The 19,623-nt window shown below is 43.9% G+C and overlaps 1 protein-coding gene across 9 annotated transcripts; it reads right to left on the bottom strand.

The window, feature by feature from the left end:
* Positions 1–671: 671 nt before the first annotated feature.
* Positions 672–19,456, bottom strand: LOC116628569 (zinc finger protein with KRAB and SCAN domains 8-like). 9 transcript variants are annotated; one of them, XM_032398978.1, is made up of 7 exons: positions 17,135–19,456; positions 16,354–16,501; positions 14,473–14,542; positions 14,215–14,342; positions 8,876–9,974; positions 6,974–7,068; positions 686–2,576 (listed from the first exon to the last, which is right to left on the bottom strand). In XM_032398978.1, exon 5 carries the CDS (start codon positions 9,914–9,916, stop codon positions 9,107–9,109), a length of 810 nt encoding a protein of 269 aa, XP_032254869.1. In that variant the 5' UTR covers positions 9,917–9,974; positions 14,215–14,342; positions 14,473–14,542; positions 16,354–16,501; positions 17,135–19,456; the 3' UTR covers positions 686–2,576; positions 6,974–7,068; positions 8,876–9,106. The 9 variants fall into 9 exon arrangements, 8 of the variants coding, with proteins under 8 accessions (XP_032254872.1, XP_032254867.1, XP_032254869.1 ...); XM_032398977.1 differs by having other exon boundaries at positions 16,354–17,107; positions 17,592–19,456; XM_032398979.1 differs by having other exon boundaries at positions 17,592–19,456.
* Positions 19,457–19,623: the final 167 nt, after the last annotated feature.

Below are 19,623 nucleotides of genomic sequence, written 5' to 3'. Positions count from 1 at the left end.
ATTCCTATTTTGGAAATCTGCCTCAGCCCAAGCTGCCACCAGATGAGAAGGTGCCTACCTGGTTTGGAAGTCTGCAGCTCTTGAAAACCCATGTGGAAAAGGTGATATCATGATCAGATTAAGATGCCAGATAGGTCCCTTAGTTCACAAGGAACAGGAATCAATACATGCTAGAGAGATGTACACTGTGCATAACCTGTGGCCCAGCAATTTCACTCCTATGTTTCCCAGAAAAAACACTCCCAAAGGTGTTCAGAGCCGAAGTTGGTTAAAACCCTAAATAGCGGGCGCCTGGGTGGCTCAGATGGTTAAGCGTCTGCCTTCGGCTCAGGTCATGATCTCAGGGTCCTGGGATCGAGTCCCGCATCGGGCTCCCTACTCCTTGGGAGCCTGCTTCTCCCTCTGCCTCTCTCTCTCTCATGAATAAATAAATAAAATCTTTAAAAAACAAAACAAAAACCCTAAATAGCTTTCATTAAAAGAATGAACAAATGACTAAGTAAGCACTGTAGAGCAGTTAAAGGATTAGATCTGCATATAGTAATTAATGAATTCATAATTGATTTCAAAAAGCAGAATGGCACAGAATGAAATAGAACACACCAGTTTTTTAAATAAGGGTGAGTGGAGGAAATTGGGAGAAATGGGATTGGGATGTGAGTAGAGATAAAAGTAAAATGTATAAAAACGAAAGTAAGCCCACACACAGACCAATGATTATGATGCACCATGAACTGAGTTCATAACAAATCCACAATGAGTACCCAAGCTTATCTGTGGACCAGACCTGGGAAGGGGGCAGATCCTATGACAAACTATTAGAGCTCCCTCTTCAGGTTGACTTGATAACCACCCACGAACAGAACCCTTCAAGGTGTCCTTCAATGAGCATGTGTTCCAAGCCTTCTCCGAATCGGTCACTATTCCATATATTAGACACGCAAAAGCAAACAAGGTAAATATGGTCCATTGTTTAGCAAATAACAAGTTCACGTGGCCCACCCACACTTCTATTTTTTCTTCCCAAAGGGGTAGGAAATTCTGTGAAACGATTTACCTAACCACAGATATTTGCAGCATTTCCTAGATCTATGAACACTATAAAAATAAAAGGGAATAAGTCTGGTAGAAATGGTATACTTGTTGCATCAGAGGAATCAATGTCAAAATCATTCGTAGAAAAACTATTTTAATTAGCATCATGAATTCCAAACTGAAAATAAATGTAATAAATAATGTTTCAATCACCAAAGGTTGTGAATAGTTATAAAGACTTCTCCCTATTTTCTACCTTTACTACAGAAAATGAAAGCTGTGCCAGACAGTTAAATCCCATGGAGATCTGTCATAGATATGTTTCAACTTTGCCCATGAAGTGACCTGATGAAGTCTCCTATAACACTTGTCTGTAATTCCATAAAATAATGCTAAAGTGATTGATGCAATTTTTTTTTTTTAGTAATCTCTGCACCCAATGTGGGACTCGAACTCACGACCCTGAGATCAAGAGTCAAATGCTCTTCCAATAGAGACAGCCAAGTGCCCCAACTGAGTTTTTTCTTAATGGTGATGCTTTATGTTGAAAAAGTCCTGTACCTTTACCACATTATTTCACAATTGAGGTTTATATTTGTTCTGTATCCTCTGATGTCAGGTAAGAGATGAGTTCATTGAAAGGTTTTCCCACACCTGTCCCAGGAATAAGGCTCCTCTCCAATGCAGACTGATGTTTGGTAAGATCTGAACTTTGACTGGAGGCTTTTCCAAATCACTTACACTCAAAGAGCTTTTCTCTGTCTGGAATCTTTGATACACTTTAAGAATTGAGCTAATGCTGAAAGTGTCCCCAGAGCAGTCACACATATAGGGTTTTGCTGCAATGTGGATTTACCGATACAGAAGACTGATTTTAGTGAAGGCCTTCCCACTTTTTTTATGTTTATGGGTTTTCTGGTAATAAGCACTGCTTCCAAATGAAGACCTCCCTACTTGCTCCTGTCCAAAGGGAATCTGTTTAATGAGACTTGAGCTCACATGGAATGTTAATGACACTGAAGATGTCCCCAACAGTTCTCTGCTATCTGACAAGACCAGTCCAGTATCTGATGGCTTTGCCACATTCTTTACTCTGGTGGGACTCTTCTTCAGGAATGGCTTCTCTGTTGTATAGTGTAATGGGCCTTGGGTTTACACTGAAGGTCTTTCCAGGCTGAGAATACTCATAGGATTTCCTCAAGTCTGGACATGCTGGTGCTTAGTCAGGACTGCTGGTGTTCCAGGGTTTGTTTTATTAGGGAGAGATATTTTTAGATCACTCATTTTAGACTGAGCAGCTGCTTCTTTTATTAGTTTATTACAAGTAGAAATTGTACACAAGGTAAGGGAATATTTCCCACTCCCAGAGCAGTGACAGAAGTGAACTTCAGGGCAAATTCTCCCAAGTGTCTTACTTAGGTCCCTTTATCAGAGAGATACTCTGCTTGGCTTGAAGCACTGTAAGCCGATTCCTCAAGGGGCTTCTCCCTCACTTGGCGGTGGAATTCTGCAAAACTCTGCTTTGAAATGGACTCCTTGTTCTGAAAGAACAGGTTGATCATGAAATTAGCATCTTTTTCCCTAGAGGCAGAAAGAAGTCAAATGTAACAAATGAGAGCAGCCTACAGAGAGAAATCACCTAAAACATGGCTTTTTATATGTGGAAGTTCTAAGTAAGAATATATACTTGCTTTTTCATTAATTTCTACTCTTTAGTATTTTCTTCTTTTTCCTTTCTTTGGGTTATTTTCCTGTGCTTTTTTTTTTTTTTAATTTTTTAAAGTAATCTCTACACCCAAGGTGGGGCTCGAACTCATGACCCCAAGATCAAGGGTCGCATGCTCCTCTAAGCCAGCCAGGAGCCCCTTTTCCTGTGCTTTTTTAAAAGTTCTCAAAAATGGATGTTTACAGCATTTTCTTCAGCTTTTCTTCTTTTCTAAATATAGCATCTATATTTTTCAAATGAAATAAATAAACTAAGAAGCTTGAAAAAGGACCTGGCACAGATTAGGTCTCAATAAATGGAAGCTACTACTGTTAGTATGATATCATAATGTAAAACAGGAGAAGTAAAATAAGAGGAAGGGACTGGGAAGGAGACACAACATTTATTCAAGATCCCCTGTGAACATAACAACATATAAAGCAGATTAGAGAGGCCATCACATCAACAAAGCATTTTACTTTCTCTCTGGAGAGATTATAAAAATCTCAAAGCTGGAAGGGATATCAGAGACTATTTGGCCTGTCTCCTTTATTTTTAAGGATGTAGAAACTGAGGCCCAGCTCGGTGGCGTTAGTCTAGTATAATACAGTTACTTAGAGGTTAAAAACAGGTTGAGACCAAGGGCTCTTAGATCTCACGGGGTTCTTGGATCTCACCTTTAAAGTTTTTACCAGTGTAATACACTGGCTCTTAGAGCCCAATGTGGTACATAAACAACCTTCATATTAAAACTCTCATATTATAGTTAGTAGTTAAGAGAACAGATTGTCAGGTTAGACTTCTGGTTTCAATTCCTGGTTCAATCATTGCCTAGCTGAATGACCAAGTTTTTTAATGTCGCTGTTCCTCCATTTCTTCAGCTGTGAAATGGGAGTATAGTGGTATGTATCTCATATCATTGTTTTTTATTGAGAAAAAAATTCATATAAGGCACTCAGAAAAAGCCCTGGCATAGAAAGTATTCCATAGATATTGGCCATCATGGTAGATATACTATCTCCATGGAAGACTTGCTTAGTTACTTATTGCCATCTTTGTAAGGATTTTTTCCCCCAACCATATAGTTAAGAAGCCTGGTCATTTGACCTGCTTTGGCTAATGAACTATAAGCGGAAACAACATACACTCCTCCTGAGTATATGCTGTAGAAGCTGTTGTGTGGCCCTACCACTGTTTTTCTTTCCCTCCTTAAGCCTGGATCCTGGAGTGGAGAGAACGTATTGCAGAGCTGCAACTGACCCACAGCGGACACACAACATAAACGAGAACATGTTTGTACTGTAAGCAACTGAGATTTGGGGCAGTAACAGGGTGGGGTGGGGAGGCAGTTCTGGTTACATAATACAAAGCTAGTTGGTCATAAGTAGCCTGAGTCACTTGTACCATCTCACAGCACTTCAGCGCCCCAGCCGCCAGGTGTTGCAGTGTTCAGTTAACACAGGCAAACAGGAAAGTAACCACTAAGTCTTTCCTGACTTACTGCACTGGTGTTAGCAAGACGCTCAACAAGACAAAGTGCTGGCAGCTGCACTGTTCCCTTCTTATCCATGAACAGTGCCAGGCGAGGGTCAGGTGAATCAGCACAGGTGTGGGGACTGTCTCGCTGCCAAGAGAGCACTGAACAAAAGGGTCCAGTCATTTTATGGACCTGGGGGCCAGGAGGAAGAAGAGGGGAAAAGGGTGGGAGTGGAAAAGTACTGACTACTGAGTTAGAGTGGGGAAAAGTGTCTTCAAGTTCCCTCTACCCCAATAAGGGAGTCTTGGCAGAGTTGCTTCGGCAAGGCCCCCAGTGATGGGCCTCCAGATGGAGGTGCCTGGGCCAGCAGGACAGAGATGTCGAAGAGCACTACCGTCCAGGCAGTCTTGAATCCTTGAGTGCAACTCAGACTGCATGCATTAGCTGTGCCTCAAAGTCTAGTGTGGGAGGGCAGCTTTCCCCTACGAGGGGTAAAGCATTTGTAATTACCTATAATCAGGTCTAAAAAATCACACACAGAAATGGAGCTAGAGGGGCGCCTGGGTGGCTCAGTCGTTAAGCGTCTGCCTTCAGCTCAGGTCATGATCCCAGGGTCCTGGGATCGAGCCCCGCATCGGGCTCCTTGCTCCGTGGGAAGTCTGCTTCTCCCTCTCCTACTCCCCCTGCTTGTGTTCCCTCTCTCGCTGTGTCTCTCTCTGTCAAATAAGTAAATAAAATCTTTAAAAAAAAAAAAAAAAAAAAAGAAATGGAGCTAGACTCCTCAGGTAAGATGATTTGTTCCACTGAATACCTAAACAGAATGTAAAGGTACAATAATTAGGAAAAAGTAGTATTCACGCAAGGAAAGGCCAATAAACCAATGGAACATAACAGGGAAACCAGAAACAGATCTATGCATATATGGACTATTGATATATAACAAATGAGCACTGTACAACAGTGGGGGGAAAAGAGAGTCTTTCCTGTAAGTGATGCAAGATAAACTGGATATTCATATGGGAAAAGAATGAAATTTAACTACCTCATTCATACATAAAATCAATTTCAGCCAAATCACTATATTGTACACCTGGAACAAATAGAACACTGCATGTTAACTACAATGGAATTAAACATTTTTTAAAATCAATTTTAAATGGGTTATAGATATAAATGGAAAAGCAAAACTAAGACTTTTTTTTTTAAAGATTTTATTTATTTGAGAGCAAGAGAGTGAGAAAGAGCATGAGTAGGGGGGAGGGGCAGAGGTAGAGGGAGAAGTAGACTCCCCATTGAGCAGGGAGCCCTACATGGGGCTTGATCCCAGGACCCTGAGATCATGACCTGAGCTGAAGGCAGACGCTTAATCAGCTGAGCCACCCAGGCGCCCCAAAACTGTAAGACTTTTAAAGAGTAAATATAGATTAGCCTCATGATCGCAAGGCAGAGAAAGAATTCTTCAAAAGATACACCAAACAAAAAGATACAAAGAAAAAGATAAACTGGACTATTATAAGTTTAAAAAACTAATGCTCATCAAAAGGCATCATTATTAAGAAAATTAAAAGGTAAGCCATAGAGTTGGAGAGGGTATTTGCATTCTCTGTGAAAGGGACTCATATTAATATGTAAATAACTCCTACAACACGTATCTATACATGAACTTTCCATAAAGAACACCAACCAACCAATAAGCACAGTGAGCTTGTCTACTCTTTGTCCAAGAGATGTGACCTCATCTCTCAAGGCTAGCAGGGGCTCAAACAATACGAACAAGTGGCCTGGGTAGGAGTGTGGCCAGGGTCCTGCCGTGCTAGCCAGCAGGACTCCTGCAGGAGTGCGGGAGGCCCAACAAGGGCTGACTCCTCCCAACAATGGCATAGAGTTACAAGGCAAAATGCACTTCTCACTACATTTCAACACTAGCCCAGAGAGGATGTTTCACACTTTCAAGCACAGATAACAAGGAATCTCACGGTCTGGCCCCCAACTGTCTTCCGTGTGATCTGTCACTATTTCCCTACTATATTCTATAATCAGTGAAATCCTCTCTCCTTTCCCCCAGACACATACTTTTTTTCCCTACTGTATTCTATAATCAGTGAAAACCTCCCTCATTTCCCCCACATACTTTTTTTTTTTAAGATTTTATTTATTTATTTGAGAGAGAGAGAGAGAGAGACCGCACAAGCGGGGGTAGGAGCAGAGGGAGAGGGAGAAGCAGACTCCCCACTGAGCAGGGAGCCCCATGCGGGGCTCGATCCCAGCGCCCCAGGATCATGACCTGAGCTGAAGGCCATGCAGGTGCCCGCAGACACATACCTTTTAGCATGTGATTCCCAATGTACCTTCCTGTCCCTTTTCCTGTGGCTGAAGAACTCACTCTTCCTCCAAGATTTCTTCCCTTCTCTGAGGCGTCTTCAACCCTTGCACGAGTGGTTGTCACACCTTCACTGCCCTCTGTACAAACCTAGTGGCTTTATCACTGTAATTACTGTTTCCTATCTGCTCCCTTCCCCCTGACCCCAAACAGACTGTAAGCCCTGGGACAGTAGGGTGCTTTTTTCATTTATCTTTGCATTCCTAGTGCCTGGCACAAGGCCCAACCCACAACAGATGATCATTAACACCTTAATTTGAGTTCACAAGAAATAACCATGTTACATGCATCCTGATCTCCTAACACTATATTCTTCAGTAAAAGAAAGTTTTTTTCTCCAGAATGTCTGCTCCTTCAAAGTCTTCAGAATACTCACCACTTACTGCTTAGGATTCAGCTGTGCTGGTTTGGGGTGGGATATAGCATCTCTTCAGTGCTGATCCCAGAAGAGTCTGTCTGCAAACCTCCATCCTAGGGACAAACCAAGACATTTGGGGCCAAAGAGGTAAACACTAAAAACACTAATGATAACAATACAGAAACAGGGTGGCAGGGAACTCTCTCTAGGGCAGAGCAAGGAGCAACCAGTCTCCTTCAACTGTCAAAAGGCAGAAAGAAGCAGGGCAAAGGAATTCACACTTTCAATCCAGCATAGCAGAGACAATTTCCTAGTGTTTTGCTGAGGCCCTCAATTTCTGCCTATAAGTATGTGCCTCACTCTCTCTAGCATGCCCCATGCCCCAGGTGAGGTCCTGTCTCCTCAATCTGAGCACCATAACCATGACCTTCTGTGTTCAGCCCCCATGTCCATGCCTACAGTTACCTGGGCAGAGGGGTAAGCACTGCCTCAATACCAGAGACTTCGTGATGTGCTTTTCCACATGCATCTTGGACCTCAGTGATTGGTGGCACAGGTTGGTGCAAAGCTTCATGGAACCCAGCGTATCTATGGGCTGACTGGACTGAAATGAGAAATCCTGGAAACTGTGCATCCCTTTACAACACAGAGTCATCCTACTCTGAGGAGTGAACACCATTTCACCTTCCCAGAGAATGTTTCCTCCTGCCTATCCACACTGTGGACCAAATCAATCTGCATTTTCTATCAATTTGGTATTCATCTTCAACCTCGAGGGATTTAGTTTCAGGGACCAAAAGAATTTCAGGTCTGTTACCCAGGAGTTGAAAATCACTATTAAAATGAAAAAAATAGTGGGGCGCCTGGGTGGCTCAGTTGGTTAAGTGACTGCCTTCAGCTCAGGTCATGATCCTGGAGTCCCGGGATCGAGTCCCGCATCGGGCTCCCTGTTCGGCGGGGAGTCTGCTTCTCCCTCTGACCCTCCCCCCTCTCATGTGCTCTCTCTCTCCTCTCATCCTCTCTCTCAAATAAATAAATAAAATCTTTAAAAAGAAAGAAAAAAATAGTAACAAAGTAATTTTAAAGTCCAGATCTCTTTCCTGAGTTTCATATGTGCATATATAACTTCTGGGTTTTGGGCCTGGGGATGGGGTTAGAAAGCTAGGGTACAGTCTGATGAACAGCTCTTCTGGGATTTCCACAGAGACAAAAAAGACATTTTCCAAAGTAAACTCAATAACTTTCTACCACTTCTCGAATCTACCACACTCTTGGTTGATATGAGGCATCAAGCTTCAAGGAGTCACTCAAATAGATCCTTGAAAGTCATCCTAAAACCAATGCCAACTCAACAGTTCCCAAGTTAGTCCCATCCTCATGCCTCTTGAATCTGCAGATGCCACACCACACTTTGAGAAACACCAAATGCAAGGGTTTGGAGCACCTGAAGCTGTTAGAGAGGCTTTTTGTTTTTGTTTTGTTTTAGTTCAGGAAGCTCCGCCAAGTGTAGGGGGTTTATTGGATCAGTAAGTCAAAAGGCCTGGGACTTTGTTGGCAAAGCAAGAATGACCCTGAAGAATTATCTACTGGATTCCTACCTAAAAAGAGGCAGTCTACCCTCTGCCAAGGAAGTTACTAACCCATCTATCTAATCACTCCTGAGAGAACAGAGGTACATCCAAGGCAAAGAAAGGAAAACCAATTGGTTAGTATTTCCAGAAACAATGAGAATATGTGGTTCCTGTCCCACCAATCAACACTACTTCCGATTTCAAAACTTAATAGGTTTCACCCATAACACTGGCAGCAACAACAAAAGGCTTGTACATGAGAAAAATAAAAACAATGTTTGAATTACTGACGTTTGCTCTTACTAAACCAAAACAAACTACATTATGGTATACATTTAAATGGCTTTACCTTATGAGTTGTAAAGTGGCATTCTCAGTAGATGTGATTTTAGAACTTCAACTAGTCACCATTCTGGAGTCATTTTCACTGACTTCTCACTTCTTCAATATTCTAAGGGACCAAGTATCAATTAAAACACTAACTTAAAAAAAAAAAAAACACACTAACTTTTACCATACCCTTCTTTTGGTGTTAACTTCTGATACAAAAAAGGCCTTTGGAATATCTTCACCACATAAATCACTGAGGACACTTTCCTTTGGCATGTATTTTCTGGTGTTTAGTAAGATTAGAACTCCCACGGAAAGCTTTCCCACACTCATCACACTCATACGGTTTCTCTCCAGTGTGGATTCTCTGGTGATGGATAAGGGTGGAGATTTGGCTGAATGCTTTCCTGCATTCTCCACACTCATAGGGCTTTTCTCCAGAGTGAATCCTCTGATGATTAATAAGGGCGGAGTTCACATAGAAGGCCTTCCCACACTCCTTACACTCATACGGCTTCTCTCCTGTGTGGATTCTCTGATGTTTGATGAGGGCTGAGCTCACGCTGAAGGCTTTCCCACACTCGTCACACTCATAGGGCTTTTCACCAGAGTGTATTCTCTGATGTTTGATAAGGTCTGAGCTCACACTAAAGGCTTTGCCACATTCATTACACTCATAGGGTTTCTCTCCATTGTGGATTCTCTGATGGATGATCAGATGTGCCCTCACACTGAAGCCTTTCCTACATTCATTACAAGTATAGGGCTTCTCGCCAGTGTGGATTCTTTCATGCACAGTGAGGGTTGAGCGCACACTGAAGGCTTTTCCGCAGTGATGACACTCATAGGGTTTCTCTCCAGTGTGGATTCTCCGATGTCGAACAAGGCCTGAGCTCTGAGCAAACTTCTTTCCACATTCACTACATGTATACCGTCTTTCTTCTGTGGGCCTGTCCTCATGCCTTTGTACCTGGTTCATATACTGAGAGGTTTTTTCATACTTGGGAATCTGTAATGTATCCCTATTATATATGCTGGCAATCTGCTGGTGTGGGTCCATCCTTACAAAAATCTTCCCTTCAGAATCGCCACCTTATTCATACCTCTGGCCTTGATTCCTGAAATAATAACAAACAGACTTTCAAATGTAATTTATTCCCTGCTGCTAAAGCTAAATAAATTCCCTGCTGAACAGGATACAGACTTAACTATTACTCTCAAACATGTTTGATAAACCCAGGACACACCACTTGTATGACAGCCAGATCAAACGTTTGATTTAGTCTGTACGCCGTAACATATCACAAAACTAATAGAATGAACATCTGACTCAAACGTCTATTTAAAATCTACCCTTCATAAAGGTATGTAAAGCACAGAATCTGGAATATAAGTGAATATAAAAATAATACATAGTTCCTACTTAGACTTTTTATCATATTTAACTAAATTGGGACACAAGACAGGAATTGAAGAGATTTGTAGAAAGTAGAGCAGATGAAGGATAGAGAATGCAAAAGCAGCAGAAATTCAACTGATAATAAGTTTGGAAAGGTGACAGTAACATGACTGACAGCTGTGTTTTCACCACTCACAGAAGTCCCCGCTATTTGGGCTGTAAGAGAAACCTGGGGATAAAAGCAGCTCTGCCTGCTCCAGCACTGCCGTAGCTGCTGGGGCTGGGACAGCACCTGGCCGGCAGGGATGCTCTGTCTCCCGTGGAACTGTGACACATCAGGCCCCTCACCTCTCCAAAGAACGGGGCTCCTTCAGCCCATTCCATCTTTACAGTTCAAACCAACGTGTGGAAGCTTGGTGGATTGTCACCTCTCTCTTACCCCGACAACAAACCCAATTCTGTCTCCAAACTTGATAAAACTTCTGCCGCAAACTCAAATTACATAAATTATCTCCTCTCTGCCTCTTTCGTTTTACAAATTGTTTTATGTCTCAGCAGTAGTAAGTGGACAGTATGTAGCCTTGATATGATGAGAATGGCACTTCATCTCTGAGGTCTTCCTCCCCAAAACCTTTAACGGCAGTATAATAATGAGAAAAACATCGGTCAAATCCCAAATGAGTGGCGTTCTACAAAAAAACCGGACTCCTCAAAACTGTCAAGGTCATCAAAGGCAAGTGAAGTCTGAGAAACCATCACACCCAAGAGGAGCCTAAAGGGATATGACAATTAAAAGTAATATGGTATCCTACATGGGACCCTGGAACAGAAAAAGGACATTAGGTAAAAATGAGGAAAATGTGAATAAAGTATGGATTTTAATAATAATCAACAGTAATTCAATATTTATGATAAGTGTACTAAACTAATGTAAGGTTAATAATATGGGAAACTGGGTGTGGGGTATATAGGAACTCTCTGTACTATCTTCAAAATCTTTCTATAACTCTAAAATGTCCAGAGTACCCAGAAACTATTCTAAAAATTTTATTTAAAAATCTGTCTAGGGGCGCCTGGGTGGCTCAGTCGTTAAGCGTCTGCCTTCGGCTCAGGTCATGATCCCCGGGTCCTGGGATCGAGCCCCGCATCGGGCTCCCTGCTCTGCGGGAAGCCTGCTTCTCCCTCTCCCACTCCCCCTGCTTGTGTTCCCTCTCTCGCTGTGTCTCTGTCAAATAAATAAATAAAATCTTTAAAAAAAATAAAAATAGGGCGCCTGGGTGGCTCATTTGGTTAAGCGACTGCCTTCAGCTCAGGTCATGATCCTGGAGTCCAGGGATCGAGTCCCACATCGGGCTCCCTGCTCGGCAGGAGTCTGCTTCTCCCTCTGACCCTCCCCCCTCTCATGCTCTCTCTCTCTCATTCTCTCTCTCAAATAAATAAATAAAATCTTTAAAAAAAAATAAAAAAATAAAAAAATAAAAATAAAAAAAAAAATCTGTTTATGCCAGGAGCCTGGCTGGCTCAGTCACAAGAGCATGTGACTCTTGATCTTGGGGTCATGTTGGGTGTAGAGATTACTTAAAATAAATAAATAAACTTAAGGGGCACCTGGGTGGCTAAGTGGGTTAGCGTCTGCCTTCGGCTTGGGCCCATGTCGGACTCCTGGCTGAGGGGGGAGCCTGCTTCTCCCTCTCCCCCCTGCTTGTGCTCTCTCTCTTAAATAAATAAAATCTTTTTAAAAATAAAATAAAAATAAACTTCAGGGACGTCTGGGTGGCTCAGTCGGTTGGGCGTCTGCCTTCAGCTCAGGCCATGATCCCAGGATCCTGGGATGGAGTCCCACATGGGGTTCCTTGCTCAGCGGGGAGCCTGCTTCTCCCCCTGCCTGCCACTCCCCCTGCTTATACACTCTCTCTGACGAATAAATAAAATCTTTTTTTTTTTTTTAAGATTTTTATTTATTTATTTGACAGAGAGACACAGCGAGAACAGGGAACACAAGCAGAGGGAGTGGGAGAGGGAGAAGCAGGCTTCCCGCCGAGCAGGGAGCCCGATGTGGGACTCGATCCCAGGACCCTGGGACCATGACCTGAGCCGAAGGCAGACGCTTAACGACTGAGCCACCCAGGCGCCCCTAAATAAAATCTTTTAAAAAATTTAAAAAAAATAAACTTTAAAAAATTTGTCTATGGGGCACCTGGGTGGCTCAGTCGGTTAAGCATCTGCCTTCGGCTCAGGTCATGATCCCAGGGTCCTGGGATCGAGCCCCACATCAAGCTCTGCTCCGTGGGGAGCCTGCTTCTCCCTCTGCCTGCAGCTCCCCTTGCCTGTGCCTGCTCTCTCCCCACTCTCTCTGTGTCAAATAAAACCTTTAAAAAAATTTGTCTATGCACCACAAGAAATGGAAAGATATTCCATGTTCATGGATTAGAAGAACAAACACTGTTACAATGTCTATACTGGACGCCTGGGTGGCTCAGTCGGTTAAGCATCTGCCTTTGGCTCAGGTCATGTTCTCAGGGTCCTGGGATCAAGCCCCACATCAGGCTCCCTGCTCAGTGGGGGGAGCCTGCTTCTCCCTCCCTCTTTGCCTCCCCACCAGCTCCTGCTCTCTTTATAAAATCTTAAAAAATTAAAACTTAAAAAAAAAAAAGATACATATGTGGCCAACAGACACATGAAAAGATGCTCAAGGGGCTCCTGGGTGGCACAGTTAAGCATCTGACTCTTGGTTTTGATTCAGGTCCTGATCTCAGTGTCATGAGATTGAGCCCCGGATCAGGCTCCTCGCTCAGAGTGGAGTCTGCTTGAAATTCTCTCTCCCCCTCCCTCTCCCTCTGCCCCTCCTGCTTGTGCTGTCACTCTAAAATAAACAGATAAATCTTAAAAAAAAAAAAAAAAAGATGCTCAACATCACTCATCATCAGGGAAACTCAAATCAAAATCACAGTGAGATACCACCTCACACCAGTCAGAATGCCTAAAATTAACAAGTCAGGAAACAAGAAATGTTAATGAGGATATGGAAAAAGGGGAACCCTCCCACACTTTTGGTGTGAATGCAAGCTGGTGAAGCCATTCTGGAAAACAGTATGGTAGTTCCTCAAAAAGTTAAAAACAGAGCTACCCTATGATCCAGCAATTGCACTACTATGTATTTACCCAGAGAATATAAAAACACTGAGTCAAAGAGATGCATGCACCCTGATGTTCATAGCAACATTATCTACAATAGCCAAACTATGGAGCCCAAATATCCATTGACTGATGAATGGGTAAAGAAAGAAATGGTGTGCATATATACACAATGGAATATTACTCAGCCAGAAAAAGAAAAAATCTTGCCATTTGCAAAGACACGGATGGAGCTAGAGTGCACTATGCTAAGCGAAATAAGTCACAGAAGGACAAATACCATAGGATTTCACTCATATGTGGAAGTTAAGAAATAAAACAAAGGGAAAAAAAGAGAAAGAGACAAATCGAGAAACAGACTCTTAATTACAAAGAACACAATGATGGTTATCAGAGTGGAGGGGGGTGGGGGATGGGTTAAATAGGTGATGGGGATTAAAGAGTGCATTTGTCATGATGAGTATCGAATTGTGGAATCACTCTATTATACACCTGAAACTATTATAACACTGTATGTTAATTAGCTGGAATTTAAATAAAAGTTAAAAAAATAATTAAAAAATGAGTCTGTTTTTGAATAGATAATATACAATTGAAAAGTCAAAATTCTCTAAAAAGACAAATAGAAAGTCTTATTTCCACCATGATCCTCCTGTTTACCACCCCCAGAGATAAGCATTTTTATTAGTTTGTTGTGTCTCTGAATGTTTCTTTATACAAACGCGTATTTTTTAAAGCGTCTGGCTGCCTTCCTCCTGTTATCGGGTGGGGTATGGAGGTTTCCCCACCAGTGTGGCACAGGTTTGTTGGCACATGGACACTACCCTCCGTGGCGCAGGAGCTGAACCGTTTCTCAGTGACGCTGTCCTATCACGTTCCTCTGAACAGCAGCTTCCTGGCAACCCTGGAAAAGGCTCACTGGTGCCGGGCTCACAGACACACGGACTCTTGCCTGGAATCCGGAAGACATGGTTACCATGGAAGCATGTGGCTAAGCTGCTGTGCTACTATTAGCAAAACCTGAGAACCCCTAGTCCCACCCAAACCCCTCTGGGCCTGCAGCTTGCTCACACTGGAATTACCTGCTCCCGTGCCCGCCTCCATGCGCCTTCTCTTCCCCTCACGGCTCCAAACTGCTGACGCTTCAGGCAACTACAAAGGACATATATTTTTTTTTTCTGAATAAATGACCTTAACGCTAAAGATGTGTGTAAAATACCCTTCTGTTACCAGATAGCTTTGGGTTAACATTTTTAACTTCGAAGAGAAGCTATCAAGAAGGAGAGGCATTTGCTCTAATCTTTTCAACAGAAGAAAGAGGCTGGGAGGGGCGAGGGAAAATGCACCAAAAATGCGGAAGAAAGGAGTTTCAGCTAACTTTTTTCTTTGAGGCAAAAAGAGTTTTCAGGAACACCTCAAAAGAACTGCCAGAGTCCCTCAGCTACGAAGGTTGTCACACACTGGAGAGGTCCCTGAGGACACCCTCCCTCCCCGCACCCTAAATTCAGCCCTGTGAGAAGGGCAAGCAGGGTCAACGGCACTAAGAGGAGCGGCTGCCGGGGGCGTGGGGACCTCGCCCGGGACACGCGGCCCCACCACCCCTTCCCAGAGCCCAGGGCTCGGCACCTGGAGAGGAGGAGCAGGGGGCGGGGGCAAAGGGCACGCGGCTGAGTCAACCTGGCTGCCTCAGAGCGCACCCAAAACCCAAGAGCAAGGACGAGACGACGCCCCACCGGGACCTTCTAGGCTGGGATACGGAAGTCGGGACGCGAACAGAGACGTGGACTTCTGCAGACACCCGCGCCGGGCACCTGACGGGCCGCTCTAGGGCCCCGGAGGCTTCCCTCTCAGTGGTTCCTGGGCCGGTCACCTGATAGGGTTCTGCTTACTTCAAACAAGGCATTTTATGCCTCCTATCTCCTTTATTCCCGCAAGGTTGACGTTACAATCCTCCTCTCATATATATGAAAACTGAAAAGCAGAGAGATTTTTCGAGGTTGGACAACTAATCAAACAGCAGAGGGGAAATTTGAACCTAGATCTATCGCACTCCCAAATCCTTCCACTTAGCACTCAGAAATTACTTCTTAATTTGTAAATTTAACACTATTCCAATAAAAATACAAAATTTTTTAGAAGTAGATTTTACCATTCACACAGATAAATAAACAAGCAAGACTCTCTGGGAAAACTGAAAAAGGAGGGTAATGAAGGAGCACTTGTTCTAAATGATCTTTAACAGATTATAAAGTCTCAGTGGGACAGTGTCCTACTGGTGAGTGAGACACACAAATGGTACAGAATAGAAAGTCCAGAAATAGATGCAATCAGAGGGAGAAATTTAGCATAGAATAAAGGTACTAAATCAGTAAGAAAAAGATGAGTAGACTCCTCAATAAATGTATGGTGAGAACTAGGTAATCATCTGGAAAAATGTTAAACTGGATTCCTTCCTTGGTCTATACTCAGGTAAATATTCCAAATAAATCGAAGTTGTGTTACAAATGTAAACTATAAAAAGTACCAGAGGAAAATGTGGGAGAAGTCTTTTAAAACCTCACTGTAAGAAAGCCTTTCTAATTATGAACCCAAATCCAGAGGCAATGAATGAAAAGATTGATACATTTGGGGTCCATACAGAGAATCAAAATTCTGCAAGGTAAAAAAAACAAAACCACCACAAACAGTCAAAGATAAATAAAAAATGGAGCACATATATACACCTTATGTCTCAGACAACAGGCAGTAAACATGGAACTCTTGGACAATAACACACTGTGGAAACGGCAGCAGTGTGCTGGGTGCCCTCTTGCTCCACCCTCACTTTGAATCAGATTCTGCTGAGTTCATAACAACACCCTTACTCTGATCTTGTTAAGTAAGTTAAAAAAAAGAAAGTCTCCCCAGGTCCCTTACTTCCAGAGCCTTCAGAAGACCACAAAATGTCAAAGTTTAACACTTACTGCCCTCCTGTGGGGTAAAGGGTCCCTATAGTTGATATTTCAATGGTGTATTCCTGGGTAGGAGCTGGAGAGACAGGGATTCTCCCTTTGCTCCCAGGGCTGGTATTTCTTGATAGATTACTTCTTAAATGTGTGCAAGAGCTGGGACCTGGAAAAAAATTAAACACATGAAATCATGAATATATCACTGTATAAACAAATGAGTCAAGAGAGCAGGCCCATCCCAGGGAGATATGGAGAAAAAGAAATAATGACAACAAATATTTAGATACTACTTATGTATCAGATACTGTTCATGTAATATTGATAACAATTCTAGGCAGGTGCTTTTTATCATCCTCGTTTACATCCGAGGAAATGGCGGCACATAGAGATTAAGTGATTTGGCCACAATCACAGGTTTAGACGTACATGCCCCAAAAAATAGAAGAAGAAAAAAAAGACACATACGTAAGAGACTAAAAGTTTTACGAGGACTTAATAAATATCTCCCCCTTCCTCCGCTGCTGTCTGGGTTCATCCAACTCAGCCACTTCCTCGGCGACGCCCGCCCCCATGCTGGTCCCTCTCCCAGACCTGCCTGGCACTCCTCAGCCACTGCCAACCGAGCTGCTGGAGCCAGCTGAGGGACAAGAGTTTTCTGGTAACAGAATTCTTGAAACCAGCGAAAACAACCCCTCTACGTCTGCCACACAGTTTTGGAGTCTGCAATCTGGTAAGATTCCTCCTAAGGGCCCCTTTTTCCGTTACCCTTCTGTAGAAGAAACATTATTTTACTCACAGAAAAGGCAGACTGCCATAGGTGTTACACTAACTACCGAGGGGATGGGAGGAAAGAAGGCAAACGGGGCTAATTTGCTAAGAAGGCTGTCACGCCGCCTGCTGGGGTAGCCCGGGGCCTGTGCCGCGGACTCTGCCCCGACATCGTCCCGGGCGCTCCGGGCCGGGAGAACAGCAGCGCGCGCGCTGGGAGGCCGGTCTGCGCGGGAGTGGACGGAGAAGTGGCTGCTTGAGGGGCGGGCCATCAACTACCGCCAGGCTGTCACAGAGGTGTACCCTGCGTTCAGAAGGAGTCGTCCTGGGCACGCGAAGTGGAGGGGAAGCCTCTCCTATACTCATTTCCAGTCGTCCGCCGTGTCCCCCTTTCGTTTGGGAAGGCGAGCTGCGCGTCTACCAGGAAGCACGGGGTTGTCGGGACTCAATAAAGCTCGGGAGGCCGTACCAAAGCCCAGGCTTACCACCCCGAGAGGGAGCAGCTCCGAACCGCGAGAACACCCCTCCGGCCAGCCGCACCTGGGGTCGCCCCGCGGCCCCAAACACCGCCGGCCTGGCCCCAGGGTACTCGATCCCAGAGGGAGGGAGGCAACCTGCAGGTGCCGCCGAGCAACGCCCGCCACGCCGCCACACACGGACCGGAAGTCCCGGCACTTCCGGGGCGGCCCCCTGAAAACTTCCGGGCGGGCCCTCTAGCTGCCCCAACCTGGTTCCGGCCTCGGGCGCCTGTGTGGCGCCACTCCCGAATGTGCTTTGGGCGCCCTGATTTTGCCAGTGTAGGACGGACAACTCTTGAATTTTGGAACATCTCGAGGTGGGCCCTCCAGGATCCCTAAAACCGACACGCGGGACCGCAGGAGCTCGGAAAGCCAGAGCTGCAGATCCTCTGTGCTTTAAGATTAGGGACCAGGGCTTTCAAAACTTGACTGTGAGAACACCGCAAACTCCCTCGAACTAGCCATTTCTGGAAGAATTTAACTCAAGACACCAGTCAGTATACTTGTATGGACATACAAGCTGATAAAAGTAGTTCCTAAAATGAAACATTACAGTTGGAGGCACTTAGTATGAATCCATCCCATGGCAGAGTACAAATTATGAACATATTACAAGGGTCAGACCTGAGGGTATAAACAGCCGGAAAAGAAATGGGCAAAGAATCAGAAAGCCTGGATTCTCTACCTGTACCACTAACTTTAACGGGTGACCCAGTGCAAGCCACAGGCCCCTCTGCATCTCCTTTTACAGAATTTCAAAAGTCACTTCCAAGCCTAGCATTCTATAGACCATGAATAATTAAACACAACAGAGAAACGCAGTTATTTCTTTGGTGTGTTACACACTGAAACCAACTATCTCAAGTTGATCCTTCCCAAACCTGTTTAGGTGCCATAGAGCTACAAAAGATGAATACTCTTGATCTTTTAAACCATAGGAAATCACATTTTCTCCTTAACAGTCTGCTAAAAACTATGTAAGTGGGTGTTTTACTTGGCAAACTCTTTCTGGCTTGTGGCTTCCTTGGAATATTTAATCCTATCTAGAGGGACTGCCGAAGGGACTGTTGAAGGTTGTGTTGTCCCCAAAGCTAAATCGTTTATAAGTTAGAGGCCCCCTGCCGAAGTTTTATCTTTGATTCTATGTAATGAGCCAAGATGGGGAAGGCTAGCACTAGACTTGTAGGCCTAGAACACTTACTTGGTAGAATGATGGAGCAACAATGGAGGCAGATCTGATGCTGAAAGCAACCTTAGAACATCATCAACCATTTTATGGTTTACCATCACCCCAACATGTATATTGCCGTGAACTCCCATCATTTAAGGCTTTTTCTTTTCTAATCTTACATATTATAAAACATATACACACAGGGTTCTTTTAAAGTTTGCCAGTTAATTTTTCTAATCGCAGTGCTGGTATTCATATCTCTTCTTTCTCCTATATACCTTAAATATATCTAGACCAGGGTTTCTCATGGCACTAATAAACATACAGAGCCAGATATGTCTTTTGTTGTGAGGGCTGTTTGGGCATGCAGGATGTTTAGCAGCATCCCTAGCCTCTATCTGCTAGATGTCAGTAGCATCCCAACTGTCAACTGATGGTACAACCAAAAATATCTCCAGAGGTTGCCAATTTTCTCCAGTTGAGAACCACTGGGTGTAACCTCAGATATAAAAGCCTCAGATACAAAAGCCTATTCTCAAGCACTTTTGTAATGATAATCTTAACACAGTAGTCTCTAGTTTCTTATTCCTATTTTCTTCCTTAATGAATACATTTGGCCAAATAAATGGAGAGCTTCATATTTGTTTTTGCATATATTCTAAAGTTGGGATTTTTTTTTTTTAAGATTTTATTTATTGGAGGGGAGTGCCTGGGTGGCTCAGTCGTTAAGCATCTGCCTTCAGCTCGGGTCATGATCTCAGGGTCCTGGGATCGAGCCCCGCATCGGGCTCCCTGCTCAGTGGGAAGCCTGCTTCTCCCTCTCCCACT

The sequence above is a fragment of the Phoca vitulina genome, unplaced genomic scaffold (genome assembly GCF_004348235.1).
Source record: "Phoca vitulina isolate PV1807 unplaced genomic scaffold, GSC_HSeal_1.0 scaffold123, whole genome shotgun sequence".
Classification (NCBI taxonomy): Eukaryota; Metazoa; Chordata; class Mammalia; order Carnivora; family Phocidae; genus Phoca; species Phoca vitulina.
The sequence above is the reverse complement of the archived record's forward strand: the minus strand, read 5'-3'. Positions and strand labels throughout refer to the sequence as shown.

What these genes read in the sequence shown, in the direction of transcription:
- LOC116628569 (XM_032398981.1), bottom strand. Translation starts at nt 9,916, where the DNA reads ATGGACCCACACCAGCAGATTGCCAGCATATATAATAGGGATACATTA.